The 20,916-nt window shown below is 33.1% G+C and overlaps 2 protein-coding genes across 2 annotated transcripts in view; both read right to left on the reverse strand.

Moving 5' to 3' along the window:
- Positions 1-8,645, reverse strand: part of Sik3 (Salt-inducible kinase 3) — a 69,028-nt gene extending 60,383 nt beyond the window's left edge. The window contains exon 1 of the mRNA XM_068765628.1: positions 8,155-8,645. Within this exon, the coding sequence (XP_068621729.1) occupies positions 8,155-8,298 (144 nt within the window). The 5' untranslated portion in view covers positions 8,299-8,645. The remainder of the gene's footprint in view (positions 1-8,154) is intronic.
- A 7,195-nt stretch (positions 8,646-15,840) lies between these two features.
- LOC137922653 (ubiquitin carboxyl-terminal hydrolase Usp2-like) overlaps positions 15,841-20,916 on the reverse strand; it is a 37,574-nt gene continuing 32,498 nt past the window's right edge. Inside the window, exons 9-13 of the mRNA XM_068765666.1 lie at positions 19,786-19,879; positions 18,918-19,006; positions 17,873-18,012; positions 16,518-16,596; positions 15,841-16,108 (exon numbers count right to left, since the gene is read on the reverse strand). Of these exons, the coding sequence (XP_068621767.1) occupies positions 16,033-16,108; positions 16,518-16,596; positions 17,873-18,012; positions 18,918-19,006; positions 19,786-19,879 (478 nt within the window). The 3' untranslated portion in view covers positions 15,841-16,032. The remainder of the gene's footprint in view (positions 16,109-16,517; positions 16,597-17,872; positions 18,013-18,917; positions 19,007-19,785; positions 19,880-20,916) is intronic.

The following is a 20,916-nucleotide window of genomic DNA, read 5'->3' on the forward strand; positions in this document are numbered from 1 at the left end:
ACGCCTCGCGTCCGAGTTATGTGCGTATGTATTATTTAAAAAATATAAATCCTTCATTATGACGTAGTAATTAACGGTGGACATTAACACGTTCCGTGCCGCGGCAATTTTTGAAGATTTACCATTCAGACCGCGTGGGGCGTATACGACCCACAATAAAAAAAATCAAAAAAATCGTTTAAGACGTATGCTTTACTTCTTTACTTCTTCAATACTGCAGAGCTATAAATTTTAATATGCATAGCATTCGCACATACGTTATGTACACCAATACCTCACTTTGCGTCGTGGCTACGTTCTAAAAAAATACGACGCAAATTGAAACGCCGCAAAGTGAATTAATATTTTCTATAGCAAACCATATAAAGATCGAAGATAGGCTCCAGGGTCACGAAAATACTACTTTTTAAATAGTAAATTGAACAAAGTAAACAATCAAAAAACAAAAACAAATAAATTGGAATAATATTTACTTATTTTTTGTAACCAGAAACAACACGTTAAAATTTATATAAATTTATTATTCTCTTTGAAAAAAAGCACAACACATTACGTAATTGAAACTAAGCTCTTAAAATTAGCAAAACAAAGTGAAAATAAAACTTTATTCGAATTGCTTTGATTTTTAGTTAGAAAGAGAATCCCCGAGTTTTAATGGCATGGCGCAATCAGAAACAAAAGTGTTGTCATTTTTTAGAAAAAAAAAGGATTTTTTTTAAAAAATAATTAAAGATTCGAACCCAAAACAACGCAACCTCGAAAATCTAACGACTCACAGTGAAAATTAGTACTAATTAAGCAGCGATGCAACTTCGAAAAAAAAACACAAAACGAAACGACGCAAAGCGAGGTATTAATGTAAAGTTATCTATATGCGAACCTGCAATTTATTTTTTAGAAATCATTTGTTTTTCAATAAGAACTGCAAATAGCCTGAGCGGAAAGGGACGGGGGTCGTATACGCCCTACGCGGCATGGAATGTGTTAAACGATGTGTCAAAGTAACCCATAGAGCAATGGAGCTCTCTCTATGCTCGGAGCTTCACTTCGTAAGATCGAATCAGATATGAGATCCACAGAAATATCAAGATCAATGAGGAGATTGAAGAACCAAGGTAACCGATGTAGCACCAAGTATTGCTCGTCTAAAGTCGTTGGTTAAACGAGCAATGTACCTAACATTGCTCGTTCAACCGACGACTGTTGGGGACGAATGGTTCTCGAATTGTGACCACAAGATGGTAAATGCGGAGTAAATAGATCAATTAATTGGTAAACCGACGTGACTAAGCTCGGGGAGTCGCTGGATACGGGTAGCGCTATAACGGTCATCATGACGATGTTTGGGGAAGCCTTCACATTGCGGTTCGCATCTTTTGGATGACATGATGATAAGTGATGGTAGTTCTGTTATTTTAACCTAACTAGCAGTAACTTACCCCTTACTAACATGTAAACAACCTTTACACATTTAAACCTAACACGTCACATACTCAACGTGAACTCTTCAACCCAGATGAAGTTGCAAAAGCCTCTGGATTAGCAGTACTAACGCCAACGGATTACACGTTACATATAGGACTTTCCCGACGACGCAACAATACAAAAAAAAAATATCCCAGCTAGACGAGACAACGTGGTCCCAGCCAGGATAATCATATACGGAATGTTACTATTTCATAAAAATCGCCAAACATACTCACATATATACATATATTTTAAACCCCTTTTACTTAATAACCCGCTCCATTTTTTCTTATTAACCAAATACTTGTAAAGGTCGTTGGAAGATGTAAGAAGTCTATAAGGAAGACCTATGCCCAGCAGTGAACTACTTCTGAAATTAATAGCGGTTTACGACAAAACAGTCTAAGTAAGAAAAGGATCAATATTTAGCCACTTCCGCACGTGCAGTGGTAGTCGTGCAACAAAGTGCACCGCCCGCCTGCCCGCTGACAAATGCGCATGCGGCAAACAATGCGATAGTTCGCAATACTACACAACTGCCACCGTCAAACCACTCAACACGTTTTTCACCCCACCACGGGGCATCTTCAGGAGTTATGTTACACCGATTAGTGCCAAACACAGAGTCTCTGTGCAGAGTCCTGATTCCATTAAATACAAAACAGTCTTTTGTAATAATTTTGTCTATTTCATAGGATTTTTTGTATTTCGTATATTGATTTATAATAAAGAGGAAATAGGTTTCTTAAACCACTTCTTTAGCCGGACAGTAACAACCTTACCAAGTTGATGTACGGTTTTCTGATCTAAGTACCAACTTAAGCTAAGGCTCTTGAAACATTCCACAAGCTCAATGGGACCTCCAATACGCGAAAACGTTAAATACCACAAAGTTATTGGTGAAAACAAAAAAAAAAGTATTTATAACTTTTAAACATTTTAATTGCGCATTATTCATTTTACGAGTACAAGATATCTTAACATTTTGTGCATCTAAGCAGTGTATCGTTTAGAGATACAGATAACACAGGAATGTTGGTTGTAATGACCGCATTCGAGTAACAAATGCAACGCATGCTAATTAATTAAATGCATTCTTTTTGCATATAAACATTAGAAATATAATTGACACAATTGACAATTGAATATTTCAATGTGACGTAATACACATTTTTACAAAATACTCTTCTCTTCTCATTCTAATACACATATTCTTTTGGCAGATAAATTATTACATTACACTTTTGTTTAATAAAATAAAACCTAAAAAACATATTCTACTATAAAGCATTTTAGGTGCTAATACCTTAAAGTTCTGGAGTGACGTCAACCCAGTTTTAACAGATGACCTTGTTGAGGTCATTGTAAGAAGCTTATTTTATTTTATTACTTAAGCATACCGATTCCAACCGGAAATCTTGGAAATCAATAAAGGACTCTCATCTCTAGCAGACGACATCCGATGATGATATAGCTTTTTTAAAATATTGAAATTTGAGTTGAAAAAAATCATGAATAAACTGAATTCTTAAAAAAAAATTTCAGCCGATCATACTTTAGATGATAAAATATACATATAAATGTGATTTTGTACCTTTAAATAAACCCAATAAGTCAATTAGCGAACACAATAGACTAACAATAAATATAACGTGGGAATCTCCAAGTTAACGAGCGAATCGGTTTCACTACAAGAGCACGTAGCGTCGAAGATCTCATCATAACTTAACATCAGGCTACACAGATCAAATGCTTTGCCTAAATCCGATAAAAAACACGTCGTACAAAATAAAAACTCGACACTTCAATAAGTGTCAACACGTTAGTACAAGATTAAAAACTCGGGACGTTAATAAACGTGCAGAAGTTGGTACAATATTAAAAACTCGTCAAGTCAGCAAGCGTGCACAAGTTCGTACAAGATTAAAAACTCGGCACGTAACTAAGCGGACGCATATCGGTGCGAGATTAAAAACTCGGCACGTCAATAAGCGTGCACAAGTTAAAATAAAATTAAAAGTTAATAAAATAGTTAATAAAAAATTAACAGGTTAATAAAAAATTAAAAACTCGACACGTCAATAAGCGTGCACAAGTTGGTACAAGATTAAAAACTCGGCAGGTCAATAATCATGCACAAATTAATACAAAATTAAAAACTCGACACGTCAATAAGCGTGCACAAGTTGGTACAAGATTAAAAACTCGGCAGGTCAATAATCATGCACAAATTAATACAAAATTAAAAACTCGACACGTCAATAAGCGTGCACAAGTTGGTACAAGATTAAAAACTCGGCAGGTCAATAATCATGCACAAATTAATACAAAATTAAAAACTCGACACGTCAATAAGCGTGCACAAGTTGGTACAAGATTAAAAACTCGGCAGGTCAATAATCATGCACAAATTAATACAAAATTAAAAACTAGGGATGTTAATAAGCGTGCACAAGTTGGTACAAGATTAAAAACTGAGTAAGTCAATAAGCGTGCACAAATTCAAACAAGATGATGTATCTGAGTGTACGAGTCAGATACATTTTGACTTGCTCTGGATTGAAGTAATCTAAAAGAGCCAAAAAATATTATATTCACTTATTATTCCTTGCAATCAGTGTTAAGATTAAACTTAACAATGATTGCAAGGAATTGACTGCTTAAGCTATGAACTATGGGTTTATTCAACAGGGACAGGCACATCCTTAGAGTACTATATATATACATATATATAATGAACCACAAATTACTATATATATCTGCACATAAGATGCATGTGTATAACAATGCACCTATATGTGCAATGTTAACCCAACGAAATAAAAAAAATCTGTGTAGTGAAGTCTCAAAATTACCATCCAAAAGAGATAATGAATTTTATATACTATTATTGTCTTCTATATATTCTATTAGTATGACTACAAAACGCTGCTTTTATTTATTTTTTCGCTTTGTTAATACCATGTTTAACCCTTCTGTAAACATCGAACCAAAATTCCATTTTACCAAAGATATATTGAAGGAAAAAAGTACTTTATATATCAAAATGTCTCCCAAAATTATAAATATATATTTCACTATATTCATATTATCTCCCCAAGAAAAAAAATACAAAATATTTGACACTAATTGTTTGTATTAATTTTCTGCGATTTGCCACTAAATGTCCTATCATTCAAAATTGCCTTGACATTGATAAACCAGCTACAATGATTCAGGGACCCTTTTTATATGTACAATTGTTTGAAATATTTTATTCATTATACTAATGAATGTTATGTTATATTGTTTTAATGTTCTTCTAAAAATTGTTATAGTATGATTTCTACCAGATATATCTTACCGTGAGATCATTCCAGAAAATACATTATTCAAGAATTCTTTCTTCCTGGCTTGTATAGTACATAACTTATTTCAGTAGCTTTATTAGTTTATTTAAAATATTAAAATTTTTCTGAAGAGGATGATTTGCTATAAACTAACATATACCAATTTTAAGTAACAGCAAATGACACTATTTAAAAATTTCATTTTTCAGAAATAATAAATAATGTAATAATATAGTGTGATTTATAATATATAGCATTAGCCAATACAAAATTAAGATTATATTTTGAAATTATTTATAGTTTACTATCTGTTCTTGCAGATTTTTTATTGTCTGAAGTTTGGCCTATCGTACTCAAATAGACAAAAATTAATTATTGTGACATATTTCAGAGTGATCACTTTTTATAACACATTGGAATTGGATTGGAAATAGGTGCAAAAGCTATATTTAAAGCCTATTGTTGACTAATGGGCTATATAAATTGTATAATTGTAAAAATGTTTTAGTTTTAAAGTAATTATCAATGTACTGAATAATTTGGTTATTATTTCATAAGAAATGTACATCGATTTAGTTTGATTACACATAACACTTATGAAATTTTCATAGCAATATTATAAGAATATACATATTTGCAGTAAAATTATGTTTTGATAGATTTAAGATGTTTATAATATATCACAGATAATTTTTAAATTAGAATTTTAAAATATCATTTTATTGCCATTGGTAGTCTTAAATACAGTGGCCATCATTGTATGGAAAAATGTATTGTTTAATTGGCATAAAACTTATAATCCATCCATTTTATTGACAAATTTACATTTTTTAAAGTATTTTTTCTTGCTATAAATAATAAAAAACTCATACTGGAATGATAGTATAAAAACTACAACCAATAGTTATTATTACTCAGCTATACTCTACAGTACAGCCTAATCCATATTACGGAGCAGTGTCAGTGATATACTGATACCAACATTAAGCTGTTTTTGTGCTATTAAAATATGAATGTAATAACTTTAAAAAATGCTTAAATCACTGACTGTTTTCCAGATCATTATCATTTGAGCTTTAGGTTGTCAACAGCTGAACATAGGCACCTACAATATATTTCCAATAAGAATTACTGGCAGATGGCCATCAATCAACCTCATAATGCCCTTAACAAGGTTGTCCTGTCTGTATCTTGTGAATGGACATTTTTTGCATTACTTAAAATATGATTTTTTATATCCTTTACATTTAATCCCACACTATAGATTATGGTTTAATTGCAAATAATGATTGTTTTTAAAGCCCGAATTGTCAACAAGATATATTAATGATTGAACAATATAGGATGTGAAGATGTCCACCGCCAAGCTTGTTAGGTTTGTAAGAAAATAAAAATCAGGCATTTCAATCAATCCTATTGAAAATCTGTCGAGTAGGCCTATGCCCAGCAGTGGATGTGTTATCACTTAAATGATGATGATTAATTAATAAAGGTGACAAATCTACTTTCCTCTAGATATTATTATGTAGTTAACAAATTTTACATACATTTAGCTATATTTAGAATGTTATTTTTATTGACAGCCTTTTTTGTTTTCACCTTATACATTTTAAATAATATTTATAGTGAAATTCTAATATTTAAGGTAATATTTTAATGTTGCATCCTTAAAACCAATATTTTCTTTAACAATAATGGTATTTTGTTGCGAAGGAATGCAGTTCATTCATATCTTATTACATCCAGCATTTTAAATGTTCTATTTATTTTTTGTTATTATTGTGTGATGTAATTTTTTATATAATTTGTAATGAATTTTCATTCCCATGTACTTCATAACAATAACAGCCAAATCTTTTTTATATATTTTGCATTAAATTGCAGTTTTTAATTTGTACATCATTTTTTGCTTATCACTGTGGTTAGAACTAATTTACAATTATAATTTTTAACAGTGTTAAAGGTAACAGTCATTCAGCAAAAAAATGGTGTATGATCTATTGTGAAATTAAATTTTAATTGCTCTCTGTTTTTAAACAATTTGCTGGTTCAATACATGTCTAAATGTCACATTTTACTACACAATCCTTTTTTTAATAGTATTTATTTTGCATATATATTTACTAAATAATTTCGCAATAAATAAATGCAAAACATGTTTTAACTATTTTTTTTTTATTTTTACAGATCCAAGGTTCACTCTAGTAATGAAAATATTAAATACCTTTTAGCCCGTGTTATTTACTAATAGATTAATGGTTTACTTTCTTGTAAAAGTTAGGAATGGAATTTCATAGTACACATTAGAAGCCTGTATAATAAATGTTTTAAAATTTTAAGATTTGGGAATTGCATCAAAAAATGATATTGTTTCTTGATTTGTGGAATAGTAGAATTGTTTCTCCATTGTATATAATATTTAGTGCAGGGAGCACTTTTTATTTATGATACTTTTTATTAAATACAATATTTCGAAGATTGTGCATTTGCATAATCAAAAGTTATACTAAGTTAGGGGTTATAAAGTTGACTAAAACTTTACAAGATTGATATTTTAGTTATTAATAAATAAATTGTCCTAATCTGATTCTTATAGGTAAAAATCTGATTGGAAATATCCATCATCATATCACATGTAAATCATATACTTGTTAAGTAAACAATCTTATTTACATAAAAGTGTAAGTTTTGAAAAGCGTTTTTATAATATCGTAATGAGACAAAAGTAATGTTATTGATTGTTATCTTCTCTTGTATGTTTAGTAATATTACGTAGCGGAAATGTATGCTCTTTAGTACTACGTGTAGACAAGACGAGCTTTAGTTAACTATCCAATAACAAGTCACCATAATTGAATGTGAGGACATTGTGAGTTTGCCAATTGACAATAGTTGTCGCAAAAACATTTTGGAGGTCATCTTACAATTCCCGCCATGCAGAAAAAGTTACAATAAAAAAGATAAAGAAAAAAATAATAAGTTTACAAATTCAATTTCGCTCTTAGAGGGAAATTTTGAGATATTATACGACCAACTTTAAAAGTACCAAGATAACACTACTCCTCAAAGTAAATAATGACTGGTGCAACAGGGCGGCTTCTCTTTATTCAATTTTAAAAGTAAGTATCTGCCCCTGTAGCTTCAGGGAACAAGTTCTAAAAGTACAGCTAACCTGGGCATCGTAGGCTTAAGACCGTTGGAAAAAAAACCGGAACACTGCACGTAAAAACACCCACAAAGCACTGGCAGAGGACTAGTCGCGCGCGTTACAACGAAAACACGTTTATCAAGATCAAAAAATACACAAATAAAACACTATAACCACTCAAATACGCGACAGAACCTGACAAGTACCCACCTTGGTCTTCGTTATTACATGTGTGGCCAGTTTTACCACAGCGAAATTTCCCGTCCCGATGGTCTTTTCCAGCTCGTAGTTGCCCACACATACTAACTGGTCGATCGGGAAGTGCTTGTGATTTGGCTTGATGTTGTTGGCCATTTTCGGAAAAATCGCGGTAAGACCGCTCGGTCTCGCGCACACTACGGCCGTTTTCTGACTACTGCTGATGGTTCTGACGTGCTGCCGCTCCGGCGCCACCGTCGCTCACGTCATTCGCTAGGGACTTTCAATTGCAGCCCTCCACTTTTCATTAATAAATAAAAATATTTTACGTTTCAAAAACCAAAACATCCTCGAATTAAGCGACGTAAAGTTGACAAGTTATTTAAAACTAAACAATAATGCTCGTAAGAGAGTCCGAACGACGCCTCGACACATCCTTATCAGTGAATCTGTTATCAATGCGTATGTCTTAAGTTGAACACCACTCGCTTGTGAAAAAAGAACCCGATTCACAACCTTTACACGACTAGCGCTGTCCGCTCGCACCGCGCCGTTGTCTTGCGTTAGAACGAGACGGACTCATAAACGAGGGGAACGGGGCAATGACGTCAGACGTCAGCGTTGACGTCACGCGCGGCAATTTCAAATGAGTTAGACGGCCGTACGTCAGACAAAAATATCGATTTTCTCTTCGGGAAAGAAATATCAAAAGAAGGTTTTGTATTAAAATGCTACAATTGATTCCTAATGCTTTTGTTAAAACAAAACTAGTGTTATTTGGTTATATGTACCAAAATCATAAGGCTAGTGGCCATAAACTCATATCATTATTATAGCAATAAGACCGATTTATTACAGATGTTAATTAAAAGTAAAATCGGTAATATTACTTTAATATTTTCTGAATTATTGTATATTAACTTATTAATTTTGCTATGAATTTTTAACATTTCTTACAAATATGTTATATTTTACTGGTAAAATATATACTATGTATAAAATGTATGTGTTTTAATGGTAATTTTTTAATTAAGAAAAATTCTCAAGACAAAGGAATTTGCTGCACGGCCCTTTTCCCATTTTCTCGCCACCTTTCCTTCTCCGAGACATTTCGTACTTGTTCCATTAAGGAGTTATTCCGGGAGGGTCCTCACCTCATCCGTCTGACACAATTGGCGACCCTTGGATTTCACAAATCTACATTTCATTAGTTAGTCATAGATTAAGTCAATTTTAATTTGTTAAAACAGTGGTCGAACATTAACAAAGACCGACACGGGAGCCATTGATCAATTGAACAAAGAAAACCTACTTAAATATGGAACGTTATATAAAAAAAGGTAAAATAGGCATAAAGTCGTCTTTTGTAACATATCTAAATAAATAAATAAAGATTTTAGAATAACGAATACATTGTTTATATGCAAAATTAATTATTAGGTATCACACACAGGATTACTGTAAACGAAGTACCAGTCTCTGATGCCCATCAGTCAGAACTTATCAATCCTGGATCACATTGCTCTGATCGTTGGAGCTGTTTGCCTTGTTAGCACCTGGAAAATGGATACTATAAATCTACCTATGATTCATCTTCTTATTTTCGTCTGATAGACGCCCGCTGCAACGCATGGCGTGTGGGCCTGCAGGGGAATGAGCGGACAGATGAGTTGACGAAAGAAGCAAGCCTGTAGCTTAAGACTAAGTCGGTCTATGACGAGGTGCCTTCCTGACATACTAGCAGGCAAGGGTCGCGAGACATCTGGCAGAAACGCTACACGGAGGGTGAGATTGCCGGAGTCACGGAAGCCGGATATCTGGCAGAAAATGTCGGGGGCGTCATATATGCTAGTGCTCCTTCGACCCGGCGATAGAGAAAGGGGCTCTCTACCTGCAGCAGGATTGTCCAAGGTACGGTAAGCGAAGATGCGATTTGAAGGCCGTGCTGGGACGAACATTCTACGGAGAAAGTTTGCCCGAGATAATGTTGTGCGTTAATCAAATATCGCTATTAATGTCTTTAATCGAAGAAGTCGACAAGAACTGGTCAGGAACGGTCTACAAAGGCGGCTGTATACGGACCAGGTGCTGTATAAATAGATTTATATAATACAATAAATAGATTAAGGATGTAGATATACGTATATACATTTTTATATTTCGGTAGTAATATTATATTTTATAAGGTAAAGGTAAAACAGTACACTTAATGTTACCTCTTATTGGTAAAAATATATACAAATGTGGATTTATGGAACAATTATGATCATTGTTAATACCATAGAGCGGCGAAAAAAGAAGAAAAAATATATTACCACCCCTGATTGGTCAATTCAACATAGTACTTGACTTTTCACCTAGACACAAGACTGTATACATATCCACAAATATCACCAGATCTAAACAAGTAATCTTAAGTTAATTGAATTTTTTTTTTCGGTATTATTCTAGGTTTACTTATAAGTTATGCATAATTAAATTTTGTAAATATTATGAATTAAAATTCTAACTGTAATTGTTAAAATTTTTAAAGGTCTCTTCCGAGTGATGAAATGTTATTTCAAGTAGCTTTATGAATATTACGGGCCATTTCTGATCGCATCCAGCGATTCCCCGCGACATTCTTCGAGCGTCGGTGACCTTGGTTTTTTAAAGGATTTAATTCTGATTTTTTTATAATAAATGATATATATATATATATATTTATATATATATATATATATATGTATATATATATATATATATATATTTGTTAGTAATAGCCTGCTTTATCAAGTGGTTTTTAAATATTCTTTTTGACATAAATCTGCAATTCATTTAGCACTTCGATACATACAGGTGTGACACTAACGTATTGATAATGCAATTTCATATTTACACTTGTTGGGATTCTTTCAGACCTATATATGTCTTCTTGAAAATGGGGTCAGATACCTAAACACTCATATGACACTATCTTATAGTGATGCAATATAATTTTGATTCAGATTTTCAATTAATATTTAATATTTATTTTTTATTGATAACTTTTGTAAAGACGTCGATTCAAAATAAACAATCATCATAATTATTGAGTAGAACATCTACTGTTGGAGCCTCTCTCTGAAGAATTTTCCTATGACCCTTGTGTTTGGAGGCCTATCATTCCTCCTATCATGTTTTAGGACAGGAACTGTATTTTACAATGATTTTTTGTTTATGTTTTCCTATTTGCGTTCTACTTTCTCGTCTCTCATAATTTCTGTTATTGCATCTTTTTTCAATTATCACACTTTCTTTTGTTCTCTTACTTTCATTAACATTCCTTACACAGATCGTCTCTCTTCCTGCAGTTCATTCTTTGGTATCACACTTAGTAATAGTTTCGAACTCCTATTCCCATTTTATATTTTTAATTCTCATTTTATTTTTCTTTCTCTTTTCCCGACCTTGTATTTTAAACTTTTATTTATTTATTACCTCCTTTATAATTCTTTTACAGTTTCTATTTCTCATAAGGGAGACGATGGTGCCACTATTCTACCTTTTGTCCACCTCTCACTCCCATCTCTCTCTTGCGAATACGGGACAGCTCGTTATTGCGTGTACTATAGCCTGTTCCACTGCTGGGGTACAGATGCACCCCCTATAGGTTTAGATTCAATAAGACTAAAAGCGGCAGATGCAGCTGAAGTTTTCCGATGATCAAGGTCTATCTTGTGGATGAACGTTCTACACTGCGCTTGCCGGTTTGTGATATCCATTCCAGAGCCATAAGGTTCCAGCGGCCATCTGTTCTAATAATAAGTATTTTTTTTTGCAATGACTATGTTACGGACATTTTTTGCTCTTATTCACTTATAGTTGTACAATTTTAAAATATTTGATGAATATTTCAGATGTCTTGCTGCAAATTTCTCTACATAACCTTCAGAAGCTAAGATCAGTGAAGGCTTCAACATACTGCATCGATCAATGGAAGAAAAACATTTTTAGGGCAATTGTGTTCTATTTAAAAATGCTCCACATAGAGTCCACTCAGAGCACGTGACAAAAGGTCATTAGACCTTTCTCACTGAATATACGGTTTAAAATATTTTCAAAGAGTTAATAATGCTGATATTATTTAAATTATTTTGACTTTATTTTCGTGTGTTATTTTAGGGAATGATAATTTTTATTGATTTTACGTGACCAACTTAGTTTAAAATCTTTATTACCTAATGTATCGTTCGAGTCTGTTAAATATTAAGAATTTAAAATAGCACAGATATAAAAAAATATATGCTTCACGTATATTATAGCCTTGATATCGTTTGTATTAAATTATAGAAAACATAATTCGTTATTTGAAAATTGATATTGTAGATTATTTTCGTTTTTAAATAAGTAAAGAGTTGTATTGAGAATGTCTAGGTTTGGAAACGTTCACGTCAGACGAGCATTGAGTAATACAGGGGGTATGGCGAATATATCCGCGTCTACATTCATGCTTCAAGTGAATGGGTATTGCTGAAAATAGATAGCTGTTATATTATTGCTGTTCATTCATGAATCGAGAGTCTAGAATGAGAAGATATTTCGTTTGGGACAGCATTGTTGATCAAAAAGTTATTGGTATCAGCGCCATCTGTGATCTAAACAACGAACTAAATTGTAATCACGAGCACTAAACTTGACTAGTATTGCCATGTTTTTAAAGTATTTTTTCTACAAATCATCAGCCTTATAAAAACAAAGGATAGAATAAGACATGAAACTCGATTATAAACGACATTAAAATGGCGTAACGAAATGCTAATGTTGTTGTTATTTTCGAAAATTGAATTAAACGTAAAATATTATTATTTATAAATGAATGAAAATGATACAAAATACAAAGTTTTCATACTATTTTGACTTACGGATATTTGAACCCTGATCATAGATTTTAACAGTTTTTATATCTGTAGTGTTTAAGTTGTTTGGAAATACTTTGATATTTTTGAGTAATAATTACATGTTGTTCTTTTTTAATAGGAATTTGCCAACTACATATTTTTTTTAATTATAATCCCACTGGCATGCAGATAGTCATTTTTCTTTTTTAATTATCAATTTTACCAATAATTTCTGCCGTCTCAAAGTACATTATTTCTATGGTTTTGTTTCATTTAGACTTATTTTATTTGTCAAAGTATTGTAGTGAAAATATACTTTTTTATACTGTTATTATACATTACTAAATACAATCAAATTTGCGTTTTTGGTCCCTTTTTTAGTTTTTCTGTTATTCTCCTCTATATAACTTGTTCACTCGTTTCTTTATATCTGAGGTGTTCTTGAAATGTTAGTTTTTACCTTTCAATCATTTTTTTCTCTCGATAGTACCTCTCTTGTCAATATTATTGATACACATACAGGGACAAAAATAAAACACTTCTTTAATAATTTACTCATTTAAATATATATATTTCTATAATAGAAATCTGTTACGTATTTTACATAAATAGTTATTGAGGGCAATCCCCGCAAACCGCTTTATTGTATTAAAAATACAGTAATAATTATAATAAAATAATAAATTAATTTTAATATTAATAATACAATGATCTCGATAACAATTTAGCGATAATATCTTTGGCTAAGTAAGATTCATTTGTGAATTAATGAACAAAAATGACGTTTGAAGCACCTGTTTGTCGTCTAGCGCTCATATGTCCAGACAATAATAATCAAACCTTTTTATTTGACAGACGTCAAAGTAACGGAAGTACCATCGCGTGGACGAGACTCGACGCAATAAGACCACAAGATGGCATTAATGCTAAAAATGCTTATGCGGCGAAACGACAATCAGGCGCCCAAACGAATGATTCAACAACAATAAAATTATACATATAAATATATAAAAAAGAGAAAACAAAACAACCACGCTGTAACAAAGCATACTTAACTAACGTCACAATTTATTTTTATAGCAACACCGACTTCGCGAACCGTCCGTGCACGGGGCTTCCTCCCGCGCCATTAGCTTCTGGCTCACAGACACAAAGATTTAGTTCCGGCGACTGACCAAAAACGATGCATATACATTGGATTTCAAATTTATTCACAATTCCAGTGATTGTGTGCGGCGACTAGAATTTTTTTTGTATAGAATACAGGTGGATTTGATACTTATTCATGGTAAGGATAATGACACACTGCGGCCTATGAAGATTGAGATCCAATGTATTTGCACATTAATTTATTGATAATGGTAACACACATCTAAATCTTGACACAAAACAACTTTTTTTTACTCGTTATATAAAATAGATTATTATTCATCATATAGTTACACTAGTTATTCCGACATATGTGGATATTACAAATTTTAACCACTGGCGACATATTTTATTCGGTCTGTCTTAAGATGAAATTAACTTGTTTATATATTTTTTATTCGACTTGTAGTGTAACTTTATGACAATAAAATAGCCTGAATTATAAAATTGTGAATTAAATTTTTATTTTGAATATATATACATATATTTATATTGCAACATATCCGTCTGATTTTCAAACTATATTTTCTGATCATATCCTATCTTCACTATTATTAGATAAGTTCATTAATAAACCCTGTCTATTGATCGGCGTAGTAATAAAAATACAATTTTTAAAATAAATAAAATTATGACAATAATAAAATGTTATCTAATTCTGGTGTGAGTGCAAGTGCTAGTTACTTCCCAAGGCATATGAGTGGCAGGACAAAAATAAGGTAGGTTAGGTAGACAAACGTCAAGCCGTCTGTTCTTAAATATCACGTGTGCGTCTTGTCAGTCGCGCTCAGGTTGTGACTAGCACTTGGTTGCACGTGATAGTTGTTTATAGTTTAGATAAGCGATTGTGTCTGATCTAGACCGTTCCAACCGTTGCTACATTCAAATGCAAACAAATAGGCGCTCGTAAAGAAAGAAAAACCTTAGATTTAATCAACAACGGATAATATATTTGTATTAATAAATAAGCTTAACACGCATATTTACAAAAAGGACGGCGTCCTTAGAAATATTTTTATTTTCTGACTAACAAAAAATTTGTTACTTCTCACTATTTATACTAATTTGTATGCGTTAAGGCGCCGACACACGGCCGTCTGTCGTTTAAAAGCTGGAACAGATAATAAAATTAGATTTCGTGTGTTGGCGCCTTAAGTGTTAATATTGCTCGATACAATTGGCAGAGGCATTTCGGTGATAATATAATCTACGTTAAATTCCACTCCACGGCTTTGGCGGTTAAATTGGGAAAGCTTTGTAAACGCACTCGTCTCGGGACCTATCCTGAGATGCAACACTAAATATAATTTCATTGGACGCTATTCGAAACAGAGGTTTAAAAGATAATCGTTAGGATACAGAGTATTGGTTCGCGGCCCCGCCACAGCACGTCACAGATTATATCCATAAAAATTTATTATCTGTGGCGATAACTTCGAAATACCCACAGTTTCATCACAATGCATTATTAAATATTCCTTTTTGAAAACTTTTTAACGAATTTCACTTTAATGTTAAATATCAGTACACATTTTTGACTTCTAAGTTTATTAAGAATTAAAGATACTTCAATGAACTTTATCAAATTGATAGTAAACTTTTTTTTTTCATTTCCAATGTCTTTCTTTTTCTAAATGAAATTGTTACTTTATTTATTTAACTATTACAGTTCAAAAACACATCTGAAGAGGTTAAATGAATTTTTAATTGTTTGCAATTAAAAATAAATATGCAAGTCAATGTAAATGTGTATATATAGATAAATAGTACTGTAGGTAGATCGAGAATTGGGTACCGTTCACAAATGTCATCGAGCTCGAGTGGGAGCGTGGGCGGGGGCGAGGGGCATGTCGCGCAGCGGCAGGGGGCGTGGCGGGGGGCGCTACGAGCGCTGCAGCTCGTAGAACAGCACGTAAGCCTCCGGCGAGACCACGTTGCGGGGGTTGATCGGCGTTACTCTGGAATATTTAACGTCACAATTACATACAAAGTCATAAAAATTCTTTAAACTTATAGAAATTGTTTAACGAGTTTATGTTTAAAAATCAATGGTTTCGTTGAATATAAATAGTATAATGATAACATAGTAACAAAAAGCGTTTATAAAACTGATTTAAACATAAAAACACATGAAAAATAATTACTTTTTACTTATGTCCCTGCAGACTTTATTACGAGAACTTACTGGCATGTCTTATAGAAATATTTCTTTCATAGTGATCACTTTGTACAGGTGGTTGGAAAAAGGAGTACAAAGCTTTAAAGGCTTGATAAAAATTAGTTATGTATTCACTTTTTCAAAGTATTTTACACTATAATCAATCATCTTGTTTAAATATATATTATGTTTATGTATGTATGGGATACCTGGAGTCGTTGTACTCGTGCCACTCGGCGGTGTAGGGATGTTTGCAATACGCGGTATAGTGCCCAGAGTATGTTGTGCCTGAAACAGTATATGTACATTAATATATGTTGTATATCTATTCTAAATTATGTAGAAATTTTAATTACATGTCCAAAGCAATTTTTGAGAGTGCGCGGAAGTGTTCGTCACCGCTTTGCATAACGATGACACGGTAGAACGATTTACAAGACGCACACGAGATTTTTAAGAACAGACGGTATGACGTTTATCTACCTTCCAGTGCTCTCTCACTCGCGTACTTCAAGAGCTGACTAGCACTAGCAGGTGCTGCGGGCGCCTAGCCTAAAACTACTTTGAACACACTGTTGACCGACAATTTTACTAAAAATTTATCTCGTGTCGCCAGCCAGGTACTGTTTTTGCATAAATTTTAATCCTTTCATTTGAGAATGGTACAAATTGGTCTGCGTAACGACTAAAACACCAGTATCAAAAAATAAAGCCGTTACCCTGCTTATAGTCGGGTCGTCACCAAGTTCAATAGTTACACCAGAAATGTTTAAATAATTCTGTAAGTTTGGTGTATCATGTTCGTTTCACTCTTCTCTTAAATCCTCGTTAATATGTGATGATTTAATATTGCTTTTTTGATATTTTGGTGGTCTAATATCCGAGTCGCTCTCTTTCGATATAGTATCATTTTCACAGCAACCATAACTTGATTCATAATCACTCGGACAATCAGATAAAGCTTTGCTTGTAATATATCGAAAGATTCTTCATTGCGTTCCATCGTGTTTTATTTAATTGTTAAAAATTTTTGAACAAAAGATTCAGAATTCATGGCTCTCATAAGCAAGAGAAACAGGTTGTTATACGGAACAACAATTGCAATGCATGGTCGCTAACAGAGTTAACAACAGTGTTGTAAAAAAAAAAATCACATCAAGTTTATTCATGACCGGTCAGCAATCTGTTAAGGTAGTAAAGATTGTAGATTTCCTGGGAGCTTCTATCTGGGCCGCTATATACTGGTCACACTGGATAGGGTCGATAAGTTTTAGTAAGAAGTTTTAGTACTAAAATATTTCTCCCAAGTAAAAAAAGTTCTTTCAAAATTTTTAAAATAAATTTTCAACTTTATGCGAATGAGAGATCTCGACTTAGAGAGATTTAATGCAACTTTCCACCGGGACGGATCGATTAAGGTGATGAATCTAAATGATATCACAAGAGAGATGAGTGGAGTCAGAATGGCCTTACCAAGATCTATCTAGAATGTAACGGTTGTTCTAGATTGTTCTAACAAGGGTAAATGATTAAAAAAGAAAGGAGTTGTTATATAGTGACTTACCGGAGTGGTTGCTGACCGCGTACAGGTTGTAGACGGGCTGCGCAGTGCGCGAGGCCGCGAATGGAGACATGTCCAGCCCGCTGAGCGGGAACTCCACGCACACTGACAGCTTGCCGCGGAAGCGCTCCGTCGGCGAAAACCTGCGCACAAGCACAAAACATTGTTAACTTTCATGTAGTGTAGCTGCTACTTAAAAGCTTCATCATCATCTCAACCACACATAAGCCTCGAGGTCAAATCAGAAATGAGATTCGTAGATGAACAAAAGTAACATAGTCCAACAGTTGGCAAGTGGGAGTGGTGAAGTCATATCGCACACAGAACAAATGGCTTCTGGGGCTTTAAGATTCTGAAGTGGAGTACAAGCACCAGAAAGTGTAATGTACGACGTCCACCCATAAAGTGGACACCGATGACTTTATTAAAATCATCTGAAGACGCTGATGTAGACTGCTTTTATATGACTGTATTGGAATTTGAATAGCAGTGGAACGTGCAGCGGAAATGAAACTTGCTTACTGGAGTTTCATTGTTCTTTAAAGACCTTGATAAAGAAGATTCTCCGAAACATATATATTATTAAGAAATTATTCAACTACTGTATTGTGACGATCGCCTAAATATCTGACACAACGGCGACCATCCGGAACAAAGTACGAGTTTCACACACAAACCAGTCGGGGCTGACGGCTGAACATCAAAAAGGTGGATAATTAAGCTTTAAGATGGTAGGTATAAAAGGAAGTTCAATCTGATTGTAGTAGTTTCTATCAAATTGGGCTATCAACGACCTAAAGTGGGTGGATAAATAAATAAATATTAGAAGTGTGTAATAATCACCACAATTGTTAGTGATGTCATAAAAGCAAAAAAAAAAAACCCACAATAATAAATTCTCACAAAAGATGATAAATATAATGATAATATTACATATCCTATCACAATGAAACAATAAATATGACATGCGTTGGTGTACGGACTGTACTCTCTCCAGAAAGCAAATACTAATTTCAACGGTGGGAATAACATTAGTTCAAGCAATTACCTCTTGAGATGCAGCACCAACACTTGCGGGAACTTCTGAACCGTGAACCACTTTAGGCACTTCCGTCGCACACCGCACTTTGAGCATGTCTGGAATAGTGTAATAGGTTCATTAATACCTAGGTATAGACTAGCGCTTGTTAGTGATCTAACATAATGTAAGATAAAATCAAAGGAACCTTGCAAAAGATATACACTTCATATTTCAGATGAAGTTATTAAAGATATAACAAAGTTGGCTTATTCAAATTTATTTGTATAGTTTTCTCTTCCCACATTACGATTAAAACAAATTATAATTCTATATTTTGGGACATTTAGTTGAACATATTGAGCCAAAGTAAATAAAAAAAAATTATAAAAGCTGATTGGAAATGGGTTTTAAAAACTATGTTAGGATGTAGACCTCGAAGATGCTGAATTCAGGCAAATTTCAACAGGTTCTATAAGAAATCTATATAGGGAGGATAAAGCAGTGGATATCTTACGGCTGAAATGATGTCGATGAAAATAAACTAACTTCTTTCAAGTGTACTAGTAATTACGACTACTAATTTATAATGGATTCTATTATTCGGCCAAATTGATAAGAACATATTTTTAATGGCCCCCCTTTTTTGGAGCCCTCTCCCTCCCCCCGCTTTGTGAGGAGCAGAGACATTACAAAATCGAGATATTTTTTTTACCAAAATTAATATTTTTAATTGTTCTTTTTCTTTTTATTCTTCTCAATTTCTTGCATTCATCAGACTTTAATCTTTGTCCTTCCGCACATCATCTTATTTCCCGCATATATTTATATATATATCACTTTTTTGTCCTTTTCCACCACACAAAAACAGGTATTTGTACACAAAAAGTTCACCCACCGGCTTCTCGTCTCCATCCAGCTCTTCCTCGCGCACAAAGTGCTGCAAACACTGCTGCAGCTTCAGGTTGCCCGTGCGCGATGGGATTGGCAGACTGTGGAATGAACAGATAAATTATTAAAACATCTATTGAAAATATAACGTGGGTTGTGGCCACAAACATGTCATATCTAAAACTTTTTATCGTTATTAACAGCTTGTCAATATTTAATTATTCATCTATCCATTTTACTTTCGTATTAAGTAAAAATAACTTCCATGAACTTATAAAGAGTTTCAAACGTCGATGTGTTCTATTCCGATAAGTCCACACAACGAAGCATTTATGTCATGATAAATTTTACAAATATTTTCAATAAGCAGATAGTTTGACGAACTCTTAAAATTTATTCTATGATATATCTAGAGGGATTACAAGGTAGTTAATAAATATATTATCGCTTTTATGTTATATATTGTTATCAGTTTTTGGACACACATCTCTCCTCAAAGGAATGGTAAGAGTGGTTTACACTGCACAATGCAAGAATTGTGGATTTACTTATAAGCAAATGAATATTTTTTTACGGTATGCTTATTCCAACTTTTTAGTTTAGGGTGTGACAGGTACAAAATTATAAATAGCACTATTAAGCCCTTTTTACTTAATACACAACAAAGTTCTTTAATAATTTTTATTAAGTTGTATAGGCCAATTATTTTTTTTGTAGTTTACTTCTCATATAATCGTACCGTCAAAATCATCTCAAAAAAATAAAGTGGCAGTATTGGCAACTTAAATCAATTATAGTACCAACTTAACAGTGCTTGTTTTGTACAATTGTTGTGATATGACAAATTAAAATTCAAAATATCTTTATCCAAGTAGGCATTTACATACGCTTTTTAATCGTTGATTATTTTTATACTGTAGGACAATAACATTAAGTTTTGCTGCTTTACATGTACTGTGTTACGAAATTCCGAGTCCCAAAGTACAAAGTGAATAAAATCTTTACTCACGTAAGCACTTACATTGACAATTATTTTAATACTGTAAGTGTGCTGATCTATTTAGAAGAGTCGGCCAGAAATTCAACAGTTGGCTTTTTTAAATGAAATTTAACACTTTTTTCTAGTGAATATAATAAT

This window comes from Battus philenor, unplaced genomic scaffold, assembly GCF_028537555.1.
Source record: "Battus philenor isolate CCGP_79_NKW_IND1 unplaced genomic scaffold, ilBatPhil1.0.hap1 SCAF_20, whole genome shotgun sequence".
Classification (NCBI taxonomy): domain Eukaryota; kingdom Metazoa; phylum Arthropoda; class Insecta; order Lepidoptera; family Papilionidae; genus Battus; species Battus philenor.